Source organism: Neomonachus schauinslandi, chromosome 5, assembly GCF_002201575.2.
Source record: "Neomonachus schauinslandi chromosome 5, ASM220157v2, whole genome shotgun sequence".
Classification (NCBI taxonomy): Eukaryota; Metazoa; Chordata; class Mammalia; order Carnivora; family Phocidae; genus Neomonachus; species Neomonachus schauinslandi.
Window position 1 is genome coordinate 9,240,596 of NC_058407.1, and position 23,410 is coordinate 9,264,005.

General features: G+C 60.0%; 1 protein-coding gene across 1 annotated transcript in view; it reads right to left on the bottom strand.

Annotated features, from left to right (window-relative positions):
• The window catches only part of CACNA1I (calcium voltage-gated channel subunit alpha1 I), an 80,551-nt gene that overhangs the window by 13,616 nt on the left and 43,525 nt on the right, over nt 1-23,410 (bottom strand). Inside the window, exons 7-23 of the mRNA XM_044915784.1 lie at nt 22,561-22,873; nt 19,611-20,032; nt 12,487-12,638; nt 11,629-11,814; nt 11,246-11,363; nt 10,704-10,859; nt 10,152-10,245; nt 9,157-9,359; nt 8,047-8,517; nt 7,617-7,717; nt 6,825-6,948; nt 6,475-6,543; nt 5,729-5,913; nt 5,143-5,269; nt 3,731-3,856; nt 1,013-1,102; nt 244-436 (exon numbers count right to left, since the gene is read on the bottom strand). Of these exons, the coding sequence (XP_044771719.1) occupies nt 244-436; nt 1,013-1,102; nt 3,731-3,856; nt 5,143-5,269; nt 5,729-5,913; nt 6,475-6,543; nt 6,825-6,948; nt 7,617-7,717; nt 8,047-8,517; nt 9,157-9,359; nt 10,152-10,245; nt 10,704-10,859; nt 11,246-11,363; nt 11,629-11,814; nt 12,487-12,638; nt 19,611-20,032; nt 22,561-22,873 (3,130 nt within the window). The remainder of the gene's footprint in view (nt 1-243; nt 437-1,012; nt 1,103-3,730; nt 3,857-5,142; nt 5,270-5,728; nt 5,914-6,474; nt 6,544-6,824; nt 6,949-7,616; nt 7,718-8,046; nt 8,518-9,156; nt 9,360-10,151; nt 10,246-10,703; nt 10,860-11,245; nt 11,364-11,628; nt 11,815-12,486; nt 12,639-19,610; nt 20,033-22,560; nt 22,874-23,410) is intronic.

Genomic DNA, 23,410 nt, shown 5'->3' on the forward strand with positions numbered 1-23,410 from the left:
TCCAGGCCTTTGCCCTCAGCTGAACTGAGCCACCAGGGAGTCACCAGTGGACTTGGTGGACAGCAACAGGGGATCAGGTCACCTGGACAGGGAGGTTCTGCCCAGGATCGACCCTCTGTTCCCTTCCAGCCCCGGAGGCCCAGAGGCTGGGGGCAGACCCAGGCTGGGCCGCGGCACCGGGAGGACCGGGTGCAGACAGGGCGGGCAGCCGGGGAGGCCCGCCCTCCGCAGCTGCCCACTCACTCCGGCGCTTCTTCTCCAGACGCCTCAGCCGTTTCTCCTCTCGCCGCCGAGCCTCCTCGGCCTCCTGGTGCTGCCGGCACTTGTGGAAGTTCTCCACCACGACGCCCACAAACATGTTGAGCACGAAGAAGCTGACGATGAGCAGGAAGGAGATGAAGTAGAGCAGCATCCAGGGGTTGTGGTTGGGCACAGGCTGCGGGGAGCAGATGGGGCTGAGGCAGGCAGGGCGGGGCACTGCCGTGCTGAGCCTCAGGGAGCCCCCTCCCCAAGCTGACCCCAGCTGTAACACCCTCCCTGACTCCCACTGCCCTCAGCGAAACTCCAGCCCTAGCCCTGGCACACACAGGGGCCTGTTGACCTTCCAGCCCTCCACCACCTCCTGCCCTCAACACAAGACTCTCTGAACATGGCGCTCTCTCACCTCAGGGGCCTGCCCTGCTGTCCCTCTGCCAACTGGCTCAGCCCCTCTCCTGCTCCTGCACTTGGTTCTAGACGCACAAGGCTCTGACCCTCCATGCAGAAGCCAGCTTAGCATGCTCTCGCTGCACAGCAGGGAGATTTGCAAAGCAAATGGCACAATGGCTTATGCTATCTAAGAGCAGCTTAGTGGTGGAAGATTCAGGCTAGGATGGTGAAGGGTGGGCCATGGCTGACAGGGAGAGACCCCGGGGGCTCTGGGTCCTGCTGATGCCAGTTTTAGACAACTGGGCCCCAGAGACACCATGTCCCTCCTCCACTGCCCTCTGCCCTGGCCCCAGCCCACCCCCACCTGTTGGTCCACAGCGACAGCGTCCAGTCCATTGTACATGATGTTCACCCAGCCGTCCTTAGAGGCCAGGACAAAGAGGGACATCAGGGCCTGGAAGACACAGGATGGGGAGGGCCTGCAGTGGTAGGTGCAGACAGCTCTCCATCTTTCTGCCTTCGGGAGGCAGAGAGACAAAGAGACCTTCCCTGAGAATGACAACAAACCGTTCCTGAGGACCTACTATGTGCCTGCCATATACCCTGCAGACACTGCTGCAGGTGAATGAGCACTAGACCAGGAGTCCTGGGTTCAGCTCTGAAAATTAATTTGAGAAAATTCGTGAGCTCTTGTCCCCTCGCACACAGAATGTAGCTAGCTAATGCTTAAGTGCCTGACGTCCAGGTCTACTAACACTTTAAACTAGAAGGTTGCTGACAAACATGAGGGGCCCTGCCATCTTCACCCCAAGCAGGCCTCTAGCACCTGAAAACAGGAGCTTACGAGAGAAATCAGGAGCCCTAGGCACCGCCCAAGCTCTACCACTCACTGGCTGGGTGACGCGGGGCAAGTTCCTCAACTTCTCTGGGCCCCAGCTTCCTTGCCTGTAAATGGCAATAATTACCCTCACTAGTGTGAGACTTTAACTGGAAGGAATGCCCAGGAGACACCAGCCAGGGCTCCTACACAGATGGCAGGCCAAGGCACGCTCACGTCCCCTGAACAGGACTAGGGGCTGGTCCTTCAGCAATGCCACAGTGCCTCGCACACAGCAGGTACTCAATAAAGGTTTTCCGGGGCGCCTGGGTGGCTCAGTTGGTTAAGCGACTGCCTTCGGCTCAGGTCATGATCCTGGAGTCCCTGGATCGAGTCCTGCATCGGGCTCCCTGCTCGGCAGGGAGTCTGCTTCTCCCTCTGACCCTCCCCCCTCTCATGTACTCGCTCTCTCTCATTCTCTCTCTCCCAAATAAATAAATAAAATCTTAAAAAAAAAAAAAAAAAAAAGGTTTTCTGAGCTGGACGGCACCATCACCCGTTCTTGCAGAGCCCCGACCACCAGCAGTTGACCAGAGATCACACACCCCATTCCAGAAGCTCCCCCATACTTCCAGCACACTTGCTCATTTGTTGTGGCCCAGGGCCCTGGGCAGGGAAATGGGGTTCTGGGATGGGTCTCCTGCCCTGCAAGGGCCCCTACTTCCCATCCCCCAAGGCACAGACTCCTCCTCTTCCCTTCCAGGTGGGAATGGTGCTGAGGGCTGCCTGGAAAGGGCTCAGGCCCAGGGGGAGGTCAGAGCAAGGGACACAGAGGGAGCCCTCGTGGCCAGGGAAGGACACGAAGCCTTCACATGCCAAGGGGCAAATGTTCCTGTGGGCCCTGGGATCACAGAGGCCTGAAGTGCAGAGCCTGGGCCAGGGAAGCATATAGCTGCTATCACTTCCCCATTTACAGATGAGGGCACCGAACCACAGACACTGGAACTTTCCTGAGTGGCCCAGCAAGCAGCCAAAGGCTCTGGGCCGTGCTGTAACTCCCCCATATGCACGCTGAGGACACCTTACTTCTGGCTCCAGGGGTGTCAGCCTGGCATTGAGCATGCCCAGAATGGGAAAGGGCTAGGGATGCTCCATGGGAACAGGGCCCGGGGCCTGGCACTGAGCTCAGGGAGTCGAGAACAAGCTCATGAACTGTCCCCACAGGCTTTCCCTCAGCTTCCTGGAATATCTTTTTTTAAAAAACCTCTGTTTTATCAACCATTGAGTCGTTAACAACTTGAAAGGCAGTGCTTCTGGAAAATCTGCAGGGGCTAGGGGAGCTCCTGTGTCCCAGTTCCTGACCCCCTTTTCCCTGTCCACTCGTTGCTTCTCTGTGGCCCCATAGCTCCTCTCCCAGAGGGCATGACGAGTGGGATCCCTGGTCATGTGAGGTGAGAGTTTCAGTGGCATCCAGCCAGAGGGTCCCCGGCAGAGGAGCAGGGCACAGGCCCTGGGTCCCACAGACCTGGATCCTGTTCCCTCCTTGTGTGACCTGGGGAAGGCACTCTCCATCTGATTATACCTAGCCACCTGGCTGGGCCCTCAAGAAATAGTAGTTGTTGGGGTGGGGGGGTAGTATAAAGCTCTTCGGAGGCAGCCCACTGTGGGTTCTCATCTGGGGCACTACGCAATGGGTCAAACCCAGCAGGCCCCCAGGAGAGGGGACCAAGGGCAAGGCAGGAACTGGGCAGGAGGCCTGCCTGCCCACTGAGGTGGAGAGCGGAATAGATGGGTGCTGGGAGAGGAAACCCACCCTGGGCCAGGGGCTTGCTACACTCTGTTACCACTGCCTGCCTGGTAGGCCATCACATTCCCATTTTACAGTTAAGGAAACTGAGGCTCAGAGAGCCCACACCTACAGTAAGTGGCACAGAGCTGGGATTCACAACCAGGTCTGGCTGTCTCTAAAACTCCTGTCAGGGTCCCTGGGGTGGGGGGTGTTCACTGAAGCACCTCCTAAGCACCACATACTCCTGAGACACTCTGCACTCAGGATCTCTAAGCCTGTGAGGTGAGTTCCACCCCTACCCATTTTGCAGAAGACAAAACCGAGGCCTAGAAAGGAGAAGTCACAGGGTCAGTCCTGGCAGAGCAGGACCAGAGCCTGATCTGTGATCCCTGGCTGTCGGCACTGAAGAGCTTGTACCCCCATCCACTGGCGGGGGGGCGGGGGGGTCAGGGCAGGGGTACACGGACGGCACTCACCTGGCCCAGGTTGTCAAAGTTGTACTTGTGGTGGACCCAGCGGTAGTTGGCGGCCACGCAGTCAGAACGGTTGGTGATGTTGCGGGTGTCCACACCCAGACAGTGGTAGAACTTGCCCTTGAAGAGCTGGGGTCGGGGGAGGACCACAGGGTTAGCGGACTGTCTGCCAGTGCTCCGGGGGGTAGGGGATGCAAGTCAGAAAAGGGACCCGCCCCAGAGGGGGCACTTCCTCTGTGCATAACCTGGACCAAGCACTTGACCACACCATCTCACCAAGTCCCCCAACATGAGGTAGGGCTACTCTCAGCCCATCTCACAGATGAGGAGACTGAGGCCCAGTGGTGTTAGGTGATTTTCCCCAAAGTCATATGAGGTTTAGGAAGGGGCAGAGTCACTGTCTGTCTGATTTCTGGGCTCTTCCGCAGACCTCAGTCCTGGGGATGCGGACAGGGACTCCACGGGAGAAGGTTGCCCGCATATCCTCAAGGGTGAGAGAGAGAAGTAAAGGGACCCCTCTCTAGGGACCCAGGCACTCTGCCTGGAAGGGACAGGGCCACTGTCCGCATGGAGTCCGCATCAAACCCCTCCTGCCCAGGCGGCTGTTACAGATCTCTCAGCAGCCCCAAAGGACACCTGTGCTCGGAGCTCTGCTGCAGCTCCACCCCAAACACAGGAACAGGTGAGGAGACTGGGGGCCTCAGCTCAGGACTCAGACAAGAAAGAGGAAGGTCTCAGTTGCAGCTCAGACCCCAGAGGGCCCAGGGCATTCTGGCCATCCCCCTCTCACACACTTTTATGATGTGCCTCATTGCTCCTCCCTGTCCAGCCCTAAGGTCCCATCCTATTCCTGGGCTCCAAGCCAAAATCCGAGTTAGCTCAAGGCCCTGCCTGTGTCAGAGACTCTCCATGGTCTCCACCCCCGGAGAAACTGGCCCCAGCTTCTTAGCTGCCATTCCAGGTCTCTCCCACCTTGGCCCAGCCCACCGTCTGGCTCCTGTCTCTGGGCCAGCCATGGCTCCTGAGCTCACATTCACACATGCGCCCACCCTCCCTTGAAACACCTTCCACCTGCCATGACCTGTGGAATCACTTCTCCTTCGAGGCCCAGTGCCCAGGCCACTTCCTCCAGGATGCTTTTCCTCTTGCCCCCAGCCCAGCCCTGTGTTTCTGTGTAGCTTGGACCCCCGTGATCCCATTTACCCAGGCTTCTTTGCGCTCAGACATTTAAGTCTGTGTCTGCCCCTCTCCCTGGACTGGGAGCTCGCGGCTGGCAGGACCGTGGGTGCTCTACCAGGGCCACCTGAGGCCCCAGGTTGGTCAACACAAGGTCGGGAGAGTTGAACAGGAATGTGGAGCCTTTTACCCAACCACGAAGCTCACCCCAGTGCCTGCCCAGCCTGAGTACCCCTCACCTGCACCCCCAGGATGCCGAAGATGATGAAGAAAGCGCAGCAGATGAGGACGATGTTGCCAATGGGCTTGAGGGAAGAGATAAGTGTCTCCACTACCAGCTTCAGACCAGGCGCTCGGCTGATGACACTGGAGGCAGACGGGCCAGAGGCACCATAAGCCCACAGCCATGTCTGGAGACAGCACCCACTTTGCCCAGAATCACCAGGGCAGAGAACCCCAAACCCCAGATCTATATGCACAGCAGTGCACTATGCCCTAACTCCAGCCCCTTGAGGTCCACACCTCACCATCATCTGGAGACTGAGGGCCAGAGATGGCAGTGAGCCACCCAGGGACACACAGAAAGTGGGTAGCAGTCCTGGCGGGCCACCTTCAGCCTGGCCTTTCCAGCCGCCCCCCTCCCGCCAGGGTTTCCAGGCTCCTCCCCCAGGAGCAGCATCAACAGCCTGGTCCCTGTCCCCACTAATCTGGCACGTGCTATCAGAGGGCTGAGTGGATAAGGAAGGCCAGAGTGAGGGGTCCACTTAGACCCCAGGAGCTCACTAGACAGTGCAGGGATTCCCCCATCCGCGGGGGAGTCCTCACCGCAGGGGGCGTAGGGTGCGCAGGAGCCGCAAGACCCGAAGGACCCCTAGGATCTTGGCTCCCCCGGCTGAGGCCACGGAAACCACAATGTCGATGATGGACACGAAGACGAGAAAGCCGTCCAGCACATTCCAGCTACTGCGCAGGTAAGCCTGCTCACCGAAGTACAGGCCCAGCGAGACCACCTGAGGGCAGGACGATGGGCGGGGTGAGCCGGACTCCCGATTGGAGACGGGGTGGGGGTGTGGCCAGCCTCAGCGAGGGGGCGTAGCGAGGTCAGGTGGGGCTGGTGGGGACCTGTCAGGCAGAGGGCTGGGCGGATGATCTGGCAGGGGACACGTGCCCCACCGCCCCCTGAAACACAGGCCCAGCGGGCCACCCCGTTCCCTACTCCCCGCACGTCTGGCAAACTCAATTCAAAGCCAAGCGCTCTGGGAAGCATCCGGGAAGGAATCCTTCCCCTGCGCCCCCCACCTCCAGCAGGTACCTGCATTACACCCTAAATGTTTCTCCACATTAGCCTTTCTCGCAGGATGTGAGCTCCTGGAGAGTGAGGACGTGGCTGACCCCCTCTGGGTCCCTGGAGCCCAACCTAGGGGCTGGCACCTAACAGGGATGGGCCTCCTGGGCCCCCGGTGGAATGCGGTTGATGGGCAGGTGAGTGACAAGCTTTCGGAGAGGCTGGCCCAGAGCCAGGGGCCCCAAGCCGGGGGTGGGAGAGGGTCCCGGGTAAAGCCCGGAGTTACCTTCAGTGTCATCTCGCCTACAAAGATGGCTGTGAAGATGTAGTTCGACACAGTAAGGAAGATACGTTCCTGGAAGAAGACAGCTCTCGTGGGCCCAGGGACTCCCAGAACTGCCCTGTCACCTGGTCAGCCTCTCACCTTCAGCCAAGGGACACCCTGCTGCTACTTCACAGCCTCGGGAGGCATCTCCCTCCCCAGAGCTCCTACCACACCTCCCTCCATGGTGTTTGGGGTTGGGCCTGGCTGAGCTCTCCTAGCCCCCTGAGCCTGACACAATGTCCCAGTGCAGGCCCTGGTGGCCTGCCCCTCTGCCTTGTCCCTTGCCCTGCCCAAAGGCTGCAGCCACTCACAGTGCTGCCAGCCTCGATCTGGGGCCTCTCCAGGGCGATGGTGATGCAGTTGAGGAAGATGAAGGCCAGGACGACATAGTCGAAGAGCTTGTGGGCAATGATGGTCTGACACAGGACTCGGAACCTGGGCGGGGTAGGCAGGGCACCCCATGAGTGTGGGGCCCAGACACACATGGGGACTGGGATGGCTAGAAGAGCTGACATCTCTCTTCTCTGGCCACACAACAGGTGGTGATTTCGTGTCTGCTCCCCTAAGCACATGGCAAAAACTGGCCCCACAGGATAAAGGGCATCGACCTTGCCCTGGCAGTCAAGGCCTTCCAAACACTGGTGCAAATCGCTGAGCCCTAACCTCCAGCCACTCAGACACACACTCCCTGATATCTTCCGCTTCTGCCCCTGGGACCTTCCCTCAGGCTGCTCCCTCTACCCGGACCAGTCTCCACCTCTTCACAACCCCTGCGTCACCTACTAGAATGCTATCTGCCTCCAAAATCCAGCACACAGGCCTCCTCCTCCAGGAGGCCTACTGATGCCCCCTCCGGATGGGAGCACCCCGGGCTACTTGAGGATTTGTCCAACCTGGTGCCAGCACAGGAACGGCCTAGACTTGGAATCTAGAACACCTAGATCCTCCCCCTCCCCTGCAGACCCTCCACCACTGGACCAGGAGGGTCCTCTGGGGTACAGAAGACCCTCCACCAATAGCCTTGACTGGCTTGGCAGAAATCTCTCTCTCCCAGACATGCCAACCCCCTACTCTAACCTCACACCAAGCCTGGACTTGCCCACCTGTTCTCGGGGGAGAAGAGGTAGACAGACCAGTCCTCACGGACCTCGCACCAGTTAGGCTTATAGACGTCGATCATCTTGCGGACCCGGAAGCACAGGGTCTGACAAGGCAAGGATGGGGTGCAGACGGGTCAGTACTGCGCAGAGCTGCCCATCTCCGCCCACTCTGGCCATATACCAAACTGGGGCCACCGGATGAACTGCGAACTCTTCCAGCGAGACCAGGACCCTCACCCCACCCAGTGCAAGCGCGGAGAGAGGGCCTCTCCACCGGCGGCGGGGGCGGGGCGGTGTCCCTCGCTGGGGCGAGCAGTGCCGATCCCCCGCCCACCGCGCGCTCTCCTTAAGTCCGGTCCCGCGCTAGCCCCGCCCCTCGGGCCCGCCCCCTCTGACCGCCCCCCCCCCCCCCCCTGGGCCCTCCCCCTCTCACGTAGTCGATCTCCTCCTCATCCTCCCCGCGATCCCGGTGGTCATCCATCTTGGTAAAGACATCCTTGGCGATGCTGGGCATCCTGCCATTGCAGTCTTCGTGCCCGGGGGCCGGGCCCACCGCCCGCCAGGCCGCCCGGGGGTGGGCGCCCACCGCAGGCACCAGCTCGGCCAGGTCCATCGAGTCTCTGGTGTCGAGGGACAGCGTCCGGCGGTGGTGGCGGTGCCGGTGAGCCGGGTGGGCACCGTGGTGCGCGTGGTGGGCGTGCGGAGCGTGCAGCGGCGCGGCCCGCGGCGGCCCCTCGTCCCTGGCGCCCTCGCAGGCCCGGGTGCCGCCGCCGCGCTCCGCCGAGAGCAGGGACTCGTGCTCGGCCGACAGCGGCTTGTGCTTCAGGCTGTTCCAGCTGGAGCGGCGACTGGCCCAGGCCCCGCTGCGGCCCCACGGTCCGTAGTAGGAGCTCCGGGAGCTGGACTGGAAGGAAGCCACCACACACACAAGCCACTGTGGTGACTGAAGGCAGCCTGCACACCCGCTGAGGCCCTAAGAGGGCCACCGGCCTGGCTAGTGGGTAACAGAGCAAGGCTAGGCCCCAGGGGTCCTCTCCCTGCCGCGCTCTCACTCTTGGACATGTGGGCACCTCTAGGGTGTGGCTACATCTCCTCCTGCCACCTCACTGCCCTTGAGGAAGCTACAGCAGGTTAGGGTGGTCTTCCTATTTCACAGGTAAGGAAAAAGGTTCAGAGAGGGCTGGAACTTGCTCGTGGTCACACAGCTCGAAAATGGCAGAGGCCAGACTTGAGCTCTGGTATGCCAGACCCCAAAGCCCAGCTCTTTACCTGCACATTGTGGCCAAGATAAAAACCCAGTTCTCCGTAAGGGACCTACTGGCACTACTCATTCATTCATTCACTCATTCATTCTTTGTTGCCGCATCCTACTCTGGCACTGGGCATCCACGAATGCAACAGACAGCCGGGTTCTAGCTGGAGAGTCTGGTCCCCTAAACCTAGGTACCAGCCTGAGGCTGGACTGACAGGCACTTCTCCCCAGGGTCCCTCACCACACGCCCCAGCAGGGAGCACTCATCCAGAGCACCCCACAAGGACTCACCAGGGAGCGTTGGTCATAGCTCATCCTGCCCAGTGACATGACACTGCTCTTGCGAGAGCCCAGGGCCACCAGGACCGGGTCCGGCTGCAGCGAGAGGCGGGGGGCGGGTGCTGCAGCCGCGGCGGGGCCCAGATGTCCACCCAGCGGGAGATTGGGGTCCAGGTGCCCATTGGGGGTCATGGGGATTGGGCAGAGCTTGGGATCTGGAGGGGTGAAATGGAGACAGAAGGGGGGGCAAACAAAGAACAAGAGTAAAAGAAGTCATGAGACAAAGAAACAGGGATGGGAACAGAAATAGAGTCTTTCTGGGGAAACCTCCTCCACCTTCTGGGTTGGACCCCATGTCATGTGCCTCTCCTCCACCCTTCCTGGAGAGCTCTCAGCTTGCTTTTTCCTTTTTTTTATTAGGTTTTTTATTTTTGTTCAGTATAGTTAACATACAGTGTTATATTAGTTTCAGGTGTACAGTAGAACGACTCGACAATTCTGTACATCGTTCCTCAGCACTCATCATCTCAGCTTTCTTTTTGGGGCGGATCCCTTGTCTCCCGTGTTGAGCGCCAGCCCCGAGCTGCACCCAGCCTGGGAACCTCACTCCTGGACCCACTTCAGGAAGCAAGGCAAAGACGGTCCAACCCAGTTACCAAGGAGGACACTGGCCCTGGGTGTGGGGAGGCTTGTTCCAAGTTGCCCAGTGGTGCCAAAAGGACCAGAACCCAGGTGTCCTGAGGCCCAAGGCTCTTCCCAGCAGGCCACACTGTGGAGGGGTGAGGGTGAACTGCAGCTCCCTCTGTGGCTAGAATTCAGGAGGGCTCTGAATGTCACCGACCTCTTTTGGGGGATTTGCCTGTTTCCATTATGAATGTAAGCAAACCACAGAGGATTAGCAGTCCGGGAGCCCGGGCTTGAGGGGAAACCCAGTGCTGTGCCCCTCGCCTTCCCGGATCTCTGGGGAAGGGTTGTGGTCCCCTAGGTGCCAGTGGAGACCTGTTTACCTCCACCGCCATCCAGGCCCTCCTGAAGCTTGTCAAACTCCTCCATGTTGGATGAGCTCTGGTCCTCGTCCGAGTAGGAGCGATTGGCGTCACCCTGGGAGACCATCCCTCTTGTTTGAATGCAGGTTGGCTCAGCCCTTCTCTCCCTCTTGAATTTTTCACCCCCATTTTACAGATAGGGAGACTGAGGCTCAGAAAAGGAAAGCAAGAAGCGAACGAGGACTTGGGCCATAAGCCCACATCGGCCTCACTGCAGGTATCCCCTAAGCCTCAGAGAAGGGAGGAGGCAGGATCTAGATCTTAGGGGCTTTAGAATTTCAGAAATAGCGAGACCTAGTCCCACACCCCTGGGGGAGAGGCAGGGATCCGAGATACAGCCTCCATTTGCATGCTTCCTGCGATAGGAAGCTCACCACCTAATTGGCAGCCTCCTCCTTGGGACCTTGTTACTGGCTAGATGTTTGAGTTGCAGCCCTCCCCCATCCAGAATCCCCCACACCAAGTCTGGCGCAGGCCCCATGGGGGTGCTTCCTCTGCCAGGGCTGCAGTCACCTCTGCCTGGAAGCCCTCCACCAGGATGGCCACCAGGAGGTTGAAGAGCACATAGTTGCCGAAGGTCATGAGGGCGACAAAGTAGAGGGAGGCCCAAGGGGAGGTGGAGGCCATGCCATTGTAGAGGACAACGTTCCAGTCCTCCTGGGTGAGGATCTGTGGGGGAATCAGGAGCACAGCTCAGCCCTGGGGTATCCCCAAGCCCCAGCCCAGCCCGAGGACAGATGGAATTCACCGGGTGGTAGAGCTGCATGTGTGAGGAAATAGTCTTGGAGGAGAATCCCAAGGTGCCCAAGCCTTAGGGCGGGAGTGGAGGGGCAGGGATGGGCACCAGGCGGTCCCTCCAGCTCCCAGAGTCAGTGCAATGCCAGCCCGACCCCGCACCCGGACCTGTCTGCTGGGGTCCGGAACTGAGGGGCCTCCTTGGCAGGTCACCCCTCTTCTCTGGATCCTCTGAAGGGCCACCTCCAAAAAGCAATGCAAGCAGCGGTCCTGGGAGAAACCCCTTCCCCTGACGCACAGAAAGACATGCTGTCGCTCACCTGGAACACCGTGACAATGGCCCAGAGCAGGGAGTCAAAGTTCTTCCTGTCGGGGACGGTGTCTCCCGTGTCTGTGCGGAGGCTGAATTTGCAGCCAAAGATGTGCATCCCAAGGATGCTGTGGGAGGAATGGAGGAGGCTCAGGGACCCACCCACCTTGTTTCATTCTCAGCCACCCGGTAAGATGGCAGGGGGCAGCACTGGTTCCATTTTACAGAAGTGAACACTGAGGCTCGGAGGGCAAGTACTCGCCCCGAGCCACTGGGGATTAAGTGGTGGTGTCAGGATTCACACCCGCGTCCAGGGTGTTTCCTGGAGAAGCTCGACCTGCCATGCTCCCCCAGGCTCCAGCACTCGTGGTGCCCACGGTGGGCAGGCCTCACCTGAAGATGAAGATGAAGAGCATGAGCAGCATGCAGAAGGTGGCCACGTTGTCCATGGTCTTCATAAGCACCACCAACTGGCGCCGCAGTGCGGGCATGAAGCGCACCAGCTTCAGCACCCGCAACAGCCGGAAGGTCCGCAACACCGACAGGCCGCCGTCCGCCTGCCCCACAATCTCCCAGATGCTGGGAGGGGGCAAGCGGGGGAAGGAGGGAGAGAGAGGCAGGAGGGTTCGACAGAGGGCGGGGAGGAGAGGAGGGCAAAGGGAGGCCAGGGAGGACAGAGAGACGGACAGCTTCCATTCATTCATTCGTTCATCCCACAAATAACACGTTTCAAGGGTCATTGCTGCGCCGGGGCATGCTCTAAGTCAGGGGCTCCTGACCTGCAGTCCATGGACACCCCCCACGAGAAGTCTATGGCTAGAATTCAGGAGGTCTACCCACTGACCTCTTTTTGAGATTTAACATTCTTTCGGTTATGAATGTAAATAAGCCACGGAGAACTAGCAGTCCCTATGACTTTCTGACCAGTCAAAATCGCTGACAGTTTTATATCTTATAACCGTTGATGTACATATTTCCAAATATTACTTATACTCATCCTTTCTTGGGAACGATGGTAGTCACAAGACCTGCCGCTACATCTTGCTATTTCATGCGTTAATCCAGAAGCATGTATATTACTGAATGACAGATGTTTAAATATTTGATAACTGTGCTTGGGTGTAATTGATTTCCTTTGTGCTCTTACATGCTTTGTTTCCTGGCCAGGGTCGGTGCCTTAGATCCCCCTCCATCCCCCCCCCACACACCGGGACTTCTGGGCCCACAGCCTGCGGGGGCAGGGGGCAGCACCTGATGATAACAATGATGCTGTCAAAGATGTTGTAAGGGTTGCGCAGGTAGTCAAAGAGCCCAAAGGCGGCCAGCTTCAGGAGCATCTCCAGGGCGAACATGCTGGTGAAGACCACGTTGCAGATCTCCAGGATGTTGGTCAGCTCCTCGGGCTGTGGAGGCGTTAGGACACGGGACAGGGACCTGGTCAGGCCAGAGCACAGTCATGGATCCTCTCTGGATGCCCATGGGCTCCAGGACCGCCAGGGAGGCGGGTCAGAGTCCTCGCTGGAGCACAATGGCCTTGAGAACCTTACAACGCGGCTGCATCTCTGCTGTCCTAAGAGTCCACTAAGATGGGGGGACCCCACCGGGCTGACCTTCCACACATTTGGAAATGACGCTGGTACTGTGTGCCCTCAGGGAGCTATCGTGACACCCATTTTACAGATCAGGACACAGGCTCAGAAGCTGACTTAAGGTCACATGGCTTGATGCAGAGCAAGGCAAGAAGACAGGCCAGTCATTGCTGGAAAGTCCCTGTTTGCCCATGACCCCATTTAGGAAGCACTTACCCCATGCAGGACCTGTCCTTTGAACTTTACAGTTCATCTTAATCCCACACAAGAGCCCATTTTGCAGAGGAGGAAGCAGGTTCAGAGAAGGCCAGCCCCCTGCCTTCGGCTGTGGAGCAGGTAAGGGGCAAAGCCAGGATGTGAACTCAGGCAGCCCGGTTCCAAGGCTCCCGCCCTTCACCCCTGCCTGTGCAGACCTCTCTCCTGAGCCTTCCCCACTCTCCTCTTCCCCAATGGTCAGCTCAGGATTGTGGGTGGCTCGAGAGCACCGTGCCCTGCAAAGAGAAGACAGAGACCATGCACCTGCTGTGCACCACAACGGCTCTTTCCTGTACTCGAGGACCCTGGTCGATGGGGCTTGCTCCACAGGCTTCTCAGTGGAAGGCACCAGAGCCCAGGGAGGGCAGGGGTTAGAGTCACCAGCTGGTCAGAAGGAGACTAGTACCCCTGGCCAGGGAGCCACCCTCTGACCCCAGACATGATTACCTCCTGGTTTTTAGCAGCAGGTGACACCCTACAAATAGAACCTTGTGAGCAATGCTGGTGTATAAAACAGACCACATTCTGGGCCATGACTAGGAGACAGGGTTCCAGGGCACCCCTCCCATCTCAGTTTCTTCATCCATAAAATGAGGGGGTGAAACAAGATGACATTCATTCTGGACCTCTCCACCAAAGCACCATGCAGGGCTCCAGCCCCTCTTGCATGAGCCCGCTAGCACTGTGAAGTGTCTGGTTGCTGCTCCTCACAATCTGCAAGGCCATGTTGGTGTCTCCATTCCACAGGGAAGGACACGGAGGCTCCAACGAGTGAACTGACTTGCTCTGAGCCACCCAGCCAGGATGCGGCTGAGCCACGCAGTCAGTCTCCAAACTGCTCTCCGCGGACACACACACAGAGCCCACCCGTGCCTTCACCCGTTCCCAGGGCTCACGCATGCCACAGGCCCGCTGAGCGGTCACTACGGGCCAGGATTGCGCTACCCAGGGCGGCCGGTGGTGAATGCATCGGGACATTGCCCCTGCCCCCAGGAAGTGCGGGCTCTGGTAGCAAAGCCCAACACCCAAGCTGACCAGCACTCGGTGGGTGCTAAAAACAGAGAAAAGTTGAGGGTGCTTTGAGGGAACAGCGATCCTGCAGTCAGGAGCAGCTTCCTGGAGGAAGTGACCTCTCAGCAGAGACCCCAAAGCTGAGAAGGGGAGCCCAGTGACGGGGGCGGGGAGAGAAGGCATCTAGGCCGAGGGAGCAGCCAGAGCAAGAGTGGGGAGGTGAGAGAGCCGCCATCCGTCAGCGCCCCCACCCCCAGCCCAGCCCCTCCACCAGGCGACAGGGCGCCTCTGGGGCCTGTGATTCCATTTGCGTTAAAAGGAGAAGAGGGAAAAAAAAAAAAAAAACCCAATGCAACCGCCCGCTTCCGACAAGTGCCTGGGAAACCTAATAAAACTGCCAGGTCCTCTCAAGCCCAGAGAAAAGGAGAAGGCCCCATTTCCATCTGTAATTACATTTGACTCACAAAAGGGCCCTGAAAGAAGAGTGGGACCCTGAGAGGGGCCCTCGGTGGGGAGGGGCCAGGCCCAGATGCTGCTCCAAGCCACCAATTTCCCAGCCCGCCCAAACGACAGGGACGGCAAAGATGGAAAACGGGGCCGCTGACAGTTGGTAATGACCATCACCCCGCTCTGGGCCACACACAGCGCACACACTCCCGCCCCGCAACCAACCGATGCGGAGCCGCCGCTCTCCCTCTGGGAAGGTCACCTGCTCGCTCCCCGCCCCCCCACTCACAGCAGCCGTTTCTCTAGTCAAGCGCACACCTGCTAATCTTTCTCTAATGGACCATCCATCACTCCCGCAAGCTTTTTTCTGGGAGAGAGACAGTGAGCGGGAGGGAGACAGGCGAACACAGACTATTTGGTATTGTGAGATGGAGGCGGGAGGGTGTGTGGAGAGGGACGGGGGCAGCCGTGGGGGAGATGGACAGACAGACAAATAAGGCCACAGGGAGAGAGAGGCAAAGGCGGGGTGTGGAGAGAGGAGACAGGGGAAGAAAAACATGCATGCAAACATAATGAAGGACCAAGATCGGGACCTTGCAGGAGTGGGTGAAGGAGCCAGGAACGTGAGAGACAGCAGGCAGACAGACTGCCAGGCAGAGGCTTTAGAGAGGCATCTGGAGGCGGCAGGGACCACCCCCCCCCCAGCTGAAGAGGGGGCAACAAAGGGCAGAAAGTCATGTTGGGCTGGAGGCAGGAGGGTGGAGGGCAGGTAAGGAGGGGCTGCAACCTGGAGGCCCGAAGCGGAGGGAGAGGGACAGGGGCCCGCTCCTCCTGGCCCGACGCCAGGTGTGGAGGCACGAGGCTGCCCAGCCTCTGGCCATTTCTGCAGGGGTAAATAAGGGTCCTGTCGGGCAGGGGCCCCTCCGCTGTACCTGATACTACCCCCCCATGGTAATGATGTCAGCTGGTGTTAAGGGTCCCCCCGCACCAGTCGGCGCCGCCGAGCACTTTCTATGAATTATCTCATCTAGACCTCAAACGTTACCCCACAGTATCCCCATTTTATAGACGGGACGCTGAGGCTCAGAGGGAAGTGACTGCTCAGGGCCAGGGCCAGGGCCAGGAAGTGGTAGAATGGGATCTCAATCTGAATCAGAAGAATTCTCCCTCCGGCCTGCCCCCTCCCATGGCCCTGACAGCTTCAACTGCCCCACTTCCCTGACTTGAGGCTCCAGTTCAGCATACAGACATGTCACTGCCCTGCTCACAAGCCTCCTGTGACTCCCCACTGCCTGGAGGACAAAGCCTGCCTTAAGACACTTTGTGGATGGACAGCACCCCCAGCCTCCTGGGCAGTCTCCTGCCCTTTGTGCACATCCTCCTCGAGGGCTCAGGTCCTTTGGGGGAAAGCCTGTGCTCCTGGTCCCTGTACCTGTCCCTCCTCTGTCTCACTGATGAACTCCTAGTGAACCTTCAGGGTCCATCTCCAGTGCCACTGCCTCTGGGAAGCCTTCCGTGACTGCAGCCCATGTTGGCTCTCTCCCCTAAGCCCCCAAAGAGCTGGAATGTTGGGCACTAAGCCAGCCCATCCTCCTCTTCCCAGAGCCATGCCAGACTGGCTGCAGACAGGAAAATAAAGGTTGTTTTGAGCCATCCCCTGACCTGGAGGGGGGGCCAGTGGACATGCCCCCACCTGCCCTAGGAGGCTACGTGCACCCCGGCCCTGCTGCCCGTTCAGCCGAACCCTCTGTTTCTTGTTGTCCAACTCGGTGACCATCCTTCAGTTCCAGGACAGGATGGGGCTGAGAGTGGCCTTGCCCAACTTGGGAGGAGCCGTTCGCCTGGACAGCTGAGTGCCGGGAGAGGAAGAAGCTGCCACGGGAGCCAGGCCTCCCCACCCAGGCCTCCCCACCAGGCCTCCCCACTGCCTCCTGTCCGCTTTGTGGAACCTCCACCTCCTCCTCAGCATCCTGGAGCCCTGCTCTGACAGTTGCTCACCGTGTCACCTGGGCAAGCCTCAGTTTCCCCATCTGCTCTAGCCTGGCCTATCCCATAGGGCTGCCATGAGGGTCACAAGGAATGTGACAACACATGACAGTGGGTGATGAGGGAGGGATCTGGCCCCCCCAAGCTGACCCCTCCCCACCTGCTTGTCATGTAGCCTCAATCACAGACCATTCGGGGCCTCCCCTCTCTTCCCTTGGCCTACTCAGGAAAGCAGACTTCAGCCCCATCTAACCACCTCATGGGTCACAAGCAGGCCTGGATGACCCCCCTTTTACCTGTCACCTCCTCCCAGGCCAGTCCCTGCAAGGAACAGCATCTTTGTCCATGAGGAACCTGGGGACGTTGGGATCCCTTGTGGTTGGGGCAGCCATGGCCACCTAAAGGCCAGTGGAACCCGCAATCTTAGCTCTCGTCTGAGTGCCCATGACCACAGAGGCAGGGGTGGCAGACGGAGCCAGAGAGCAACCCACAGGCTTTGCCCCATTCTCACTCCCTAGCACCCCCATGGCCGTGCCAGACTCCCTGCCAGGCTCCCCCCCCCCCCCAACGCCCCCCCCTCCACAGTCACCACCCCTGCAGGAAAGGGGCTGTATGCGTCCACCCACCTTCTCCTCCCGCTCCTCCCCGCTCTCCCCGCCTCCCAGCGGCCCTGGACCACCTCTCTCTGCAGGCACCACCTCAGACAGGGCTGCTCAAAATAAACACGGGGGCGGGCTGTTTCCCCGCCAAGCAGCGTCTGGGAGCGGAGGGGAGTGGAGCAAATACGCCAGCCGGCCCCCAGCAGGCCCTGCTCAGAGCTCGGCAGAACAATGCCTGCCACTCAGGGCTGCTTTAAAAAGAACATTTTTTTTAAATGCTCCCTCCCCCTCATCTTTTTCTTTAATTAATTAATTTTTCGAGGCTCCAGACGGCAGAAGGTAACCTCACCCCAAGGGTGGTGATGTGAGGCTCAAACAGAAGATTCATAAATGGTTGCAAATCAGGGAGCACCTACTATGTGCTGGGCTTCCTAATTAACCCGCCCACCACTCTGACAAGGGTCCGTGCGCCCATTTCCCAGATGGAGCCACCGGCTGGGGGAGGCCAAGGGACTTGCCCAAGGCTCCCTGCTGGCCAGTAGCGTTGAACCAGGGAAGGAGCCTAGGGGGTGGGGCGGTGGCAGGAGGTGTGTGGGGTAGAGGCCGGGCAGAGAGCCCCTGAGGCCGGGCCGCTGGGCAGGGGGCGAGGCTGTGACCCAGAGAATCCCGACAAACAGGCCTCTGACAAACTGCCCTGATCTGCAGCGTATGCCGATTTCTGTGGTGTAAATACTCCCACCACGGCCAATTTCAAGCTACCAACTATTTAAAAACAGGCTTTCGACATTCCTGAGTGTTAAAAAATCGGCTCTTGCAAGTTCCCACAAGCCCTGGTGGGAACGGTGCCCAGACCCCACTGCGGCAGCGCCGTGACAAGCCCCCTCGGTGCTACTCGCTCAGAAATGAGAGCCAGCGCCCCAACATCACCTGGTCCCCCATGGGGCCCCCCCTCTAGCACCGCTGGCCTAGCCAGGCTTCTGCCCACCTGGCAGGCCTGGGCCAGGAAAGGCCAGAAGTCTGAGCCCTAGGCGAGGGGGCTCTGGGCTGCCTGTCTCCCCAGCTTTACCCTGCAGATAGCCTCCCCTCCAGTCCTCCACAGAGACCTTTTTAATTAAGCCAGAATGGCTGGCAAACCAGCAGCTCCGAACAGAGTGTCACCACAGCCCCAGGGGCCGCATTTAAGAAAATTGAATAGAGCCAGCGCTTGGCGAGCTAATGAAGAGGGAAGTGGGAGTGTGGCCCACCGCGGGGCGCAGCGGGCGGGCGGAGGGGCTGCCGCAGAAAGAGGGTGGCACGAAGCAAAGGGGGCCCTCGTTCTAAGCCCTGCTGGGTGTCAGTCTTGCCACAGAAAGATGTGGGTGCAGATCTGACCCCTCACTGGCTGTGGGACCTCGGGTCAGTGACATCCCCTCCCTAGGCCTCAGGGTCACTAGCTAACAAATGGGGTGCCCTCACAGGGCTGGAGCAAAGGTCAAGGGAGGGAACCCACCCAGGGGCTGGGGGAGCCAGAAAATGGTGCTTTTTCAAATAGAGCCAGGACTGGACTTGTCATGCAGGCTGTCACCCCAGGGTATGACCTATGTCCTGGGGACGTGGGTGCTAGCCCCTCCCCCCAAGCCTTCCATCCTGTGTCCTTACAAGTAGCCTCTTATCTCTTAACGCACCCTTCCTGTGCTCCTGCCACCTCCTCCACGTGTTTTCCCCCCTTGGGACCCTGTCTCTGAACTCTCCTCGGCCCCAAAGCTCCAGCAGTATCCCCGATGGCCCAAGGGGCCTGGGACACACCATTCGACTCAGCCAACACCCACTCTGTGCTCTACGCACCCAGCGCCAAGGACAGAAGAGACCACGGGGCTGGTGGAGGAGGGACACAGGACCGTCTTTGTAGGGCAACCTCGGGGCTACTCTCAGTGCCCTGGGGCGGTGTAGAGGGCGGACTAAGTGGGGGGCATCGGGGACAGGAGGACGCCTCGCCGGCTAAAGGCACTGCCCACAGAGGAGCCTTGGCTGTCCGAGGAAAGGTCTGTATTTTGTGCCAAGGGCAATGGGGCTCTGTGGCAGTTTGGGGCAGCGGAGAACCCAACCTTGGGAAGGAGCACTCCAACTGTTTGGGGGAGAATGGACGGGTGGGCTCACAGAGAAAGGTGACAACTGGAAGTCGGGTTTGGCAGGGACTGACAGGGGAAGGCCTGTGGGTGCCTGGTGTCCAGGCTGAGCTGCTCAGGAGAAAGGAGCTGGCTCTGAACCCCGCGGGCCCAATACTAGAGTGGCCCCCCTCGCTCGCTCACTCACCCACTGTGCAGACCGCCAGAGCTTCTCCCTCCTCTGGGCTGGGCCCAGGGTTAGGCTACTGAGGCCACAGGGACGAATCGGACCCAGTCCCAGTCAGGTGGGAGACAGCCACACAGGGGGCCGGCTTGCGCCTAGGCGCCCAGCCCTCCCTCCACGCCCGCGCCCAGCCCTGCACCCGGCGCCTGCCCCCACTGGCCTGCTCGTGGTGCTCGATGCCCATGCTGACGGTGTTGACCAGGATGGCCATCATGATGCCCCGGTTGAAGTACTTGCTGTCCACAATGCCTCGGAGCTTGGCTCGAGTCTCCCGCCACACATCCCCGCACAGCCGGGTGGCCCCGTCTGCCTGCTCGTCCTCGTCCTCCTTCCCGAGCCCCGACGAGGCCCCATCGTCGCTGCTCCGGGCTCCGTCCCCATCGGCCTCCTCCGAGCCACCACCTGAGCCACCAGAGCCCGAGCCCTCCTGGCCCGAGTCGGTGCTGCCCGGGTCCGAGGGCCGCCGGCTCGCCCCATGCTGGCAGCGGGGGCAACTGGCCGGGTCGGAGGCCAGCATGGTGGAGATGGGCTGCACCAGCGTGTGGGGCGTCGGGTCCAGGGGACTGTGTTGAGGGCACAGCTCTGCAAAGCAAACACAAAGGCAGGGGTGTTGCCTCAGGTCACGCAGGCTGGAGGGTCTCAGAGGCGGCAGCACCTGCCCACACCAGGCCCCAACCTAACCCTGGGACACAGCCCCGTGTGAGGGCTTCAGGCTCCTGGGCTCCAGGCTCTGCCTGGGGCCTGTGGTTCCTGGGGGATCGGCTTCACCTCTCCGGGCTTTGTCTGCCCCCGTGTAAAGCCAGGACTAGGAGCACCTCCTTGCAGGGCTGTGGGGAGGGTTCTACGGTGGCTGCGTGTGGTGTGCCGGGAACAGCGCCTGGGGCACACGTGCCTGTCATCCATCCTTGCTCCATCACTTCCTGGCCCAAGGCCCAGCCCTCCCACTGTCCTGCTTGCTGACATCAGAGCTGGGAAAACGGCTGAAGAACAGCTTCTAGAAGAACCAGGCTGGTATAGAGGATGGACGCCCCTCAGGGGGAGCCAAGGTGGCCTCTCCATCTTCCATTCTCCCACCCTTATGTGGGGCTTGTGTCCCTTGCTCTAGAAGCCCCCTGAGACTTCCCTCCTCATAAGCTGAGAGTCGGGGCTGGCTCCTGGGGGAGAAGGCACAGCAGGGAGTGGGGGTCAGAAGCTTTCATCCCCTTTGATGCCCCAGGGAAGAGTTTCAGAAGCCCGAGCCAGTCTCCGAACAGAGTTCTGTGATCTGTGAACCATTTCAAACAGGTGTCACGGAGGTTCTTTCTGGGTGGTTTGCTTTCTTCTTTATATTTGCCTATATTTTCCTAAAATAAAAGTGTTTCGCTTGTGTGAGCCAAAAGTAAATAAATAACTAACATCAAAGGGAAAGAAAAACATGTAATGCCTACCCTTCCTTCCCAGACTTTGCCTTCAAATATCTCCCAATGCCCCGGACGAGGCGCCTCGGACTCATTTGTCCCCCGGAGCCAGGGTGAGGCAGCCAGAAGCCCAGGGGTCGGTCCCATCTCAGCAAAGCTCTGCTCAGCCCCACTTGTACATGGGGCTGGGCCCCCTGAAACTTGTTTCCCAGGGAAGGGGGAAGGCATGAAGGCCCCAGGGCAGAGGGCACGTTCTCCCCCCAGACGGCCTCCTGAACTTTCCTCCACACAAGTTGCCTGGAGAGGGTGGGGGGCAGCAGCAGGAAGCGTCTCCCTGCATCACCCAGGAACGCTGCACGCCAGCCTTGCCCAGACCCTGGCTCCCCCGTCCACGTGCTGGGCCAGCCCACGGGCCACCTGGAGCCTCCTCCAAGACCATGCCTGGACGGCTGGCGCCCGAGGATGGGTGGGCGGCAGCTCTGAGCACCAGTTCTCCGGCTTGCCTCCCAAGGATCTCAGATTCGCAGGACGTCAGAACTGCAGGAGCAGGGCCTGGGGGTGGCTGACTCCCACTGCGCATGAGCCTCAGCCTCAACTTTACAGAGCAGGAGCCTGAGGCCCACAGAGGGGCCCAGGTTGTCCAAGGTCGCACACTGTGTACCTGCTCTGGGGTCCAGTCCCTGCTAACTTCCATAGCACCAGTGGGGGGCCCATCTCCCAGGGCGCATTTGCCTTCTGCAGGAGTGGGAGCATTCATTTTTCCCCTGGAGGCGGGCTCAGCAAACCCAACTCTAAAGTCCCTGATGTTGTTTTTATCCCTGACACACCGTGTGACCTTAAGTGACTCCCTTCATCTATCTGGACCTTAGTTTTCCCATCCGAAAATGGGATCATGTTACCGGCTTGGCCCCTTTCTCAGGCTGTTTTCTAGAACAGATGAGAAAATGAATGGAGAGCCCTTTCTGAGCCTAACAGCCCGGAGAGGGAAGATCACAAAATGGCAGAGGTGGGGGCACCTGGGTGGCTCAGTCGGTTGAGCGACTGCCTTCGGCTCAGGTCATGATCCTGGAGTGCCGGGATCGAGTTCCGCGTCGGGCTCCCTGCTCGGCAGGGAGTCTGCTTCTCCCTCTGACCCTCCCCCTTCTCATGTGCTCTCTCTCATTCTCTCTCTCTCAAATAAATAAATAAAATCTAAAAAAAAAAAAAAAATGGCAGAGGTGTCCCTAATACACTCCTAATACACCACGCCTTTGCAGGGTGGGGGCCACAGCCCTTTACTCCAGGTGGCCGGTCGTCACTGCTCTGGCGTGCTAGCAAGCATGGGGGGCAGCAGGAACCCGTGGGGGGGGCAAGGCTGGCTGAGTGGAGGGGAGTTTCAGGGCTTTACCAGACAGGATGGCCAAGGGGGTGGAGCCTGAGTACACGAGACCACACACTGGGATACAAAGGGAATTCCTCCAGGGGGCAGGGTGCTGAGACCCCCAGCCCAGGCCAGGCCCCGGCAGGTGGTCAGAAAAGCGGCAAGAGAACAAGGGGCACGGACTAGAGCTCCCCAGGGGGACCTCCCCAGGGTTCTCCACCTGCCGGACAGCTCTGCTGACACCGAGGAGATGGGGGGGCATGTCTGCCCGCGGTGGCGGTCGAGTCCCCCGCTGGAGGCACACGAGGCCTGAGCGGGGCACCCTGGAGGCCGCGGGGGGCGGGGCCACTTACTGTAGCGCCTGGGCTCCTTGGCGTGGGGCCCGGGCTTGGCAGGGGTGGGCGCCCCCGGGGCTGGGGCCTGGCGCCGGCTCTGCAGGGCCTGGTAGAGGCCCAGGGCCCGGCGCCTGGCCTTGCGCAGGATGTGGCAGACGTACTGGAAGATCTCCTCGTAGCAGTCGCCGGGCTCCGCGTAGCTAGCCACCGTGCTGGAGGACAGGTAGCGCTTCCGCTGCTCCAGCATCAGCCGGTGCTCCCGCTGCTTGGTCTCCGAGAACTGGGTCGCTATGACAACGAGGCACAGGTTGATCATGAAGAAGGAGCCCACCTGTGACCAACGGGAGGAGAGGACAGGGACAGGAACAGAGGGGACAGATTGGTGTGTGGGGGGGGAAGAGATGGGGGAGAGGAAAACGAAGAGAAGGAGAAAGAGGAACGGTGGGTGGGGGGGGGGGGGGGCAGACAGAGATGGAAGCCGGAGTGACAGCGGCGGGGCGAGAAGCGGAGGGATCCAGAGGCAGAAAGGAAGACAGGAGCGGGGAGCGGGGACAGATCCGAGACACCAGACAGGGACGGGACAGAGCCAGGAGGCGGACAGCCAGAGACGGCCAGGAGAGACACCGAGAGGGAGTGACACAGGCTCAGAGAGTACAGGAGCGGAGGGTACGGGAGACGCAGAGCGACGGGGCAGAGCGACGGGGCAGAGCGACGGGGCAGAGCGACGGGGCACGAGGAGGTAGGGAGAGAGAGGAGCGGAGGGTGGAGGGCCCAGAGAGACGGAGAGGCACGGCACAGATAGGGACAGGAAAAGATTGCTGAGGCCCTGCTCCGACAGGAGGCCAGGGCCCCCGGATGGCGGTGGCCC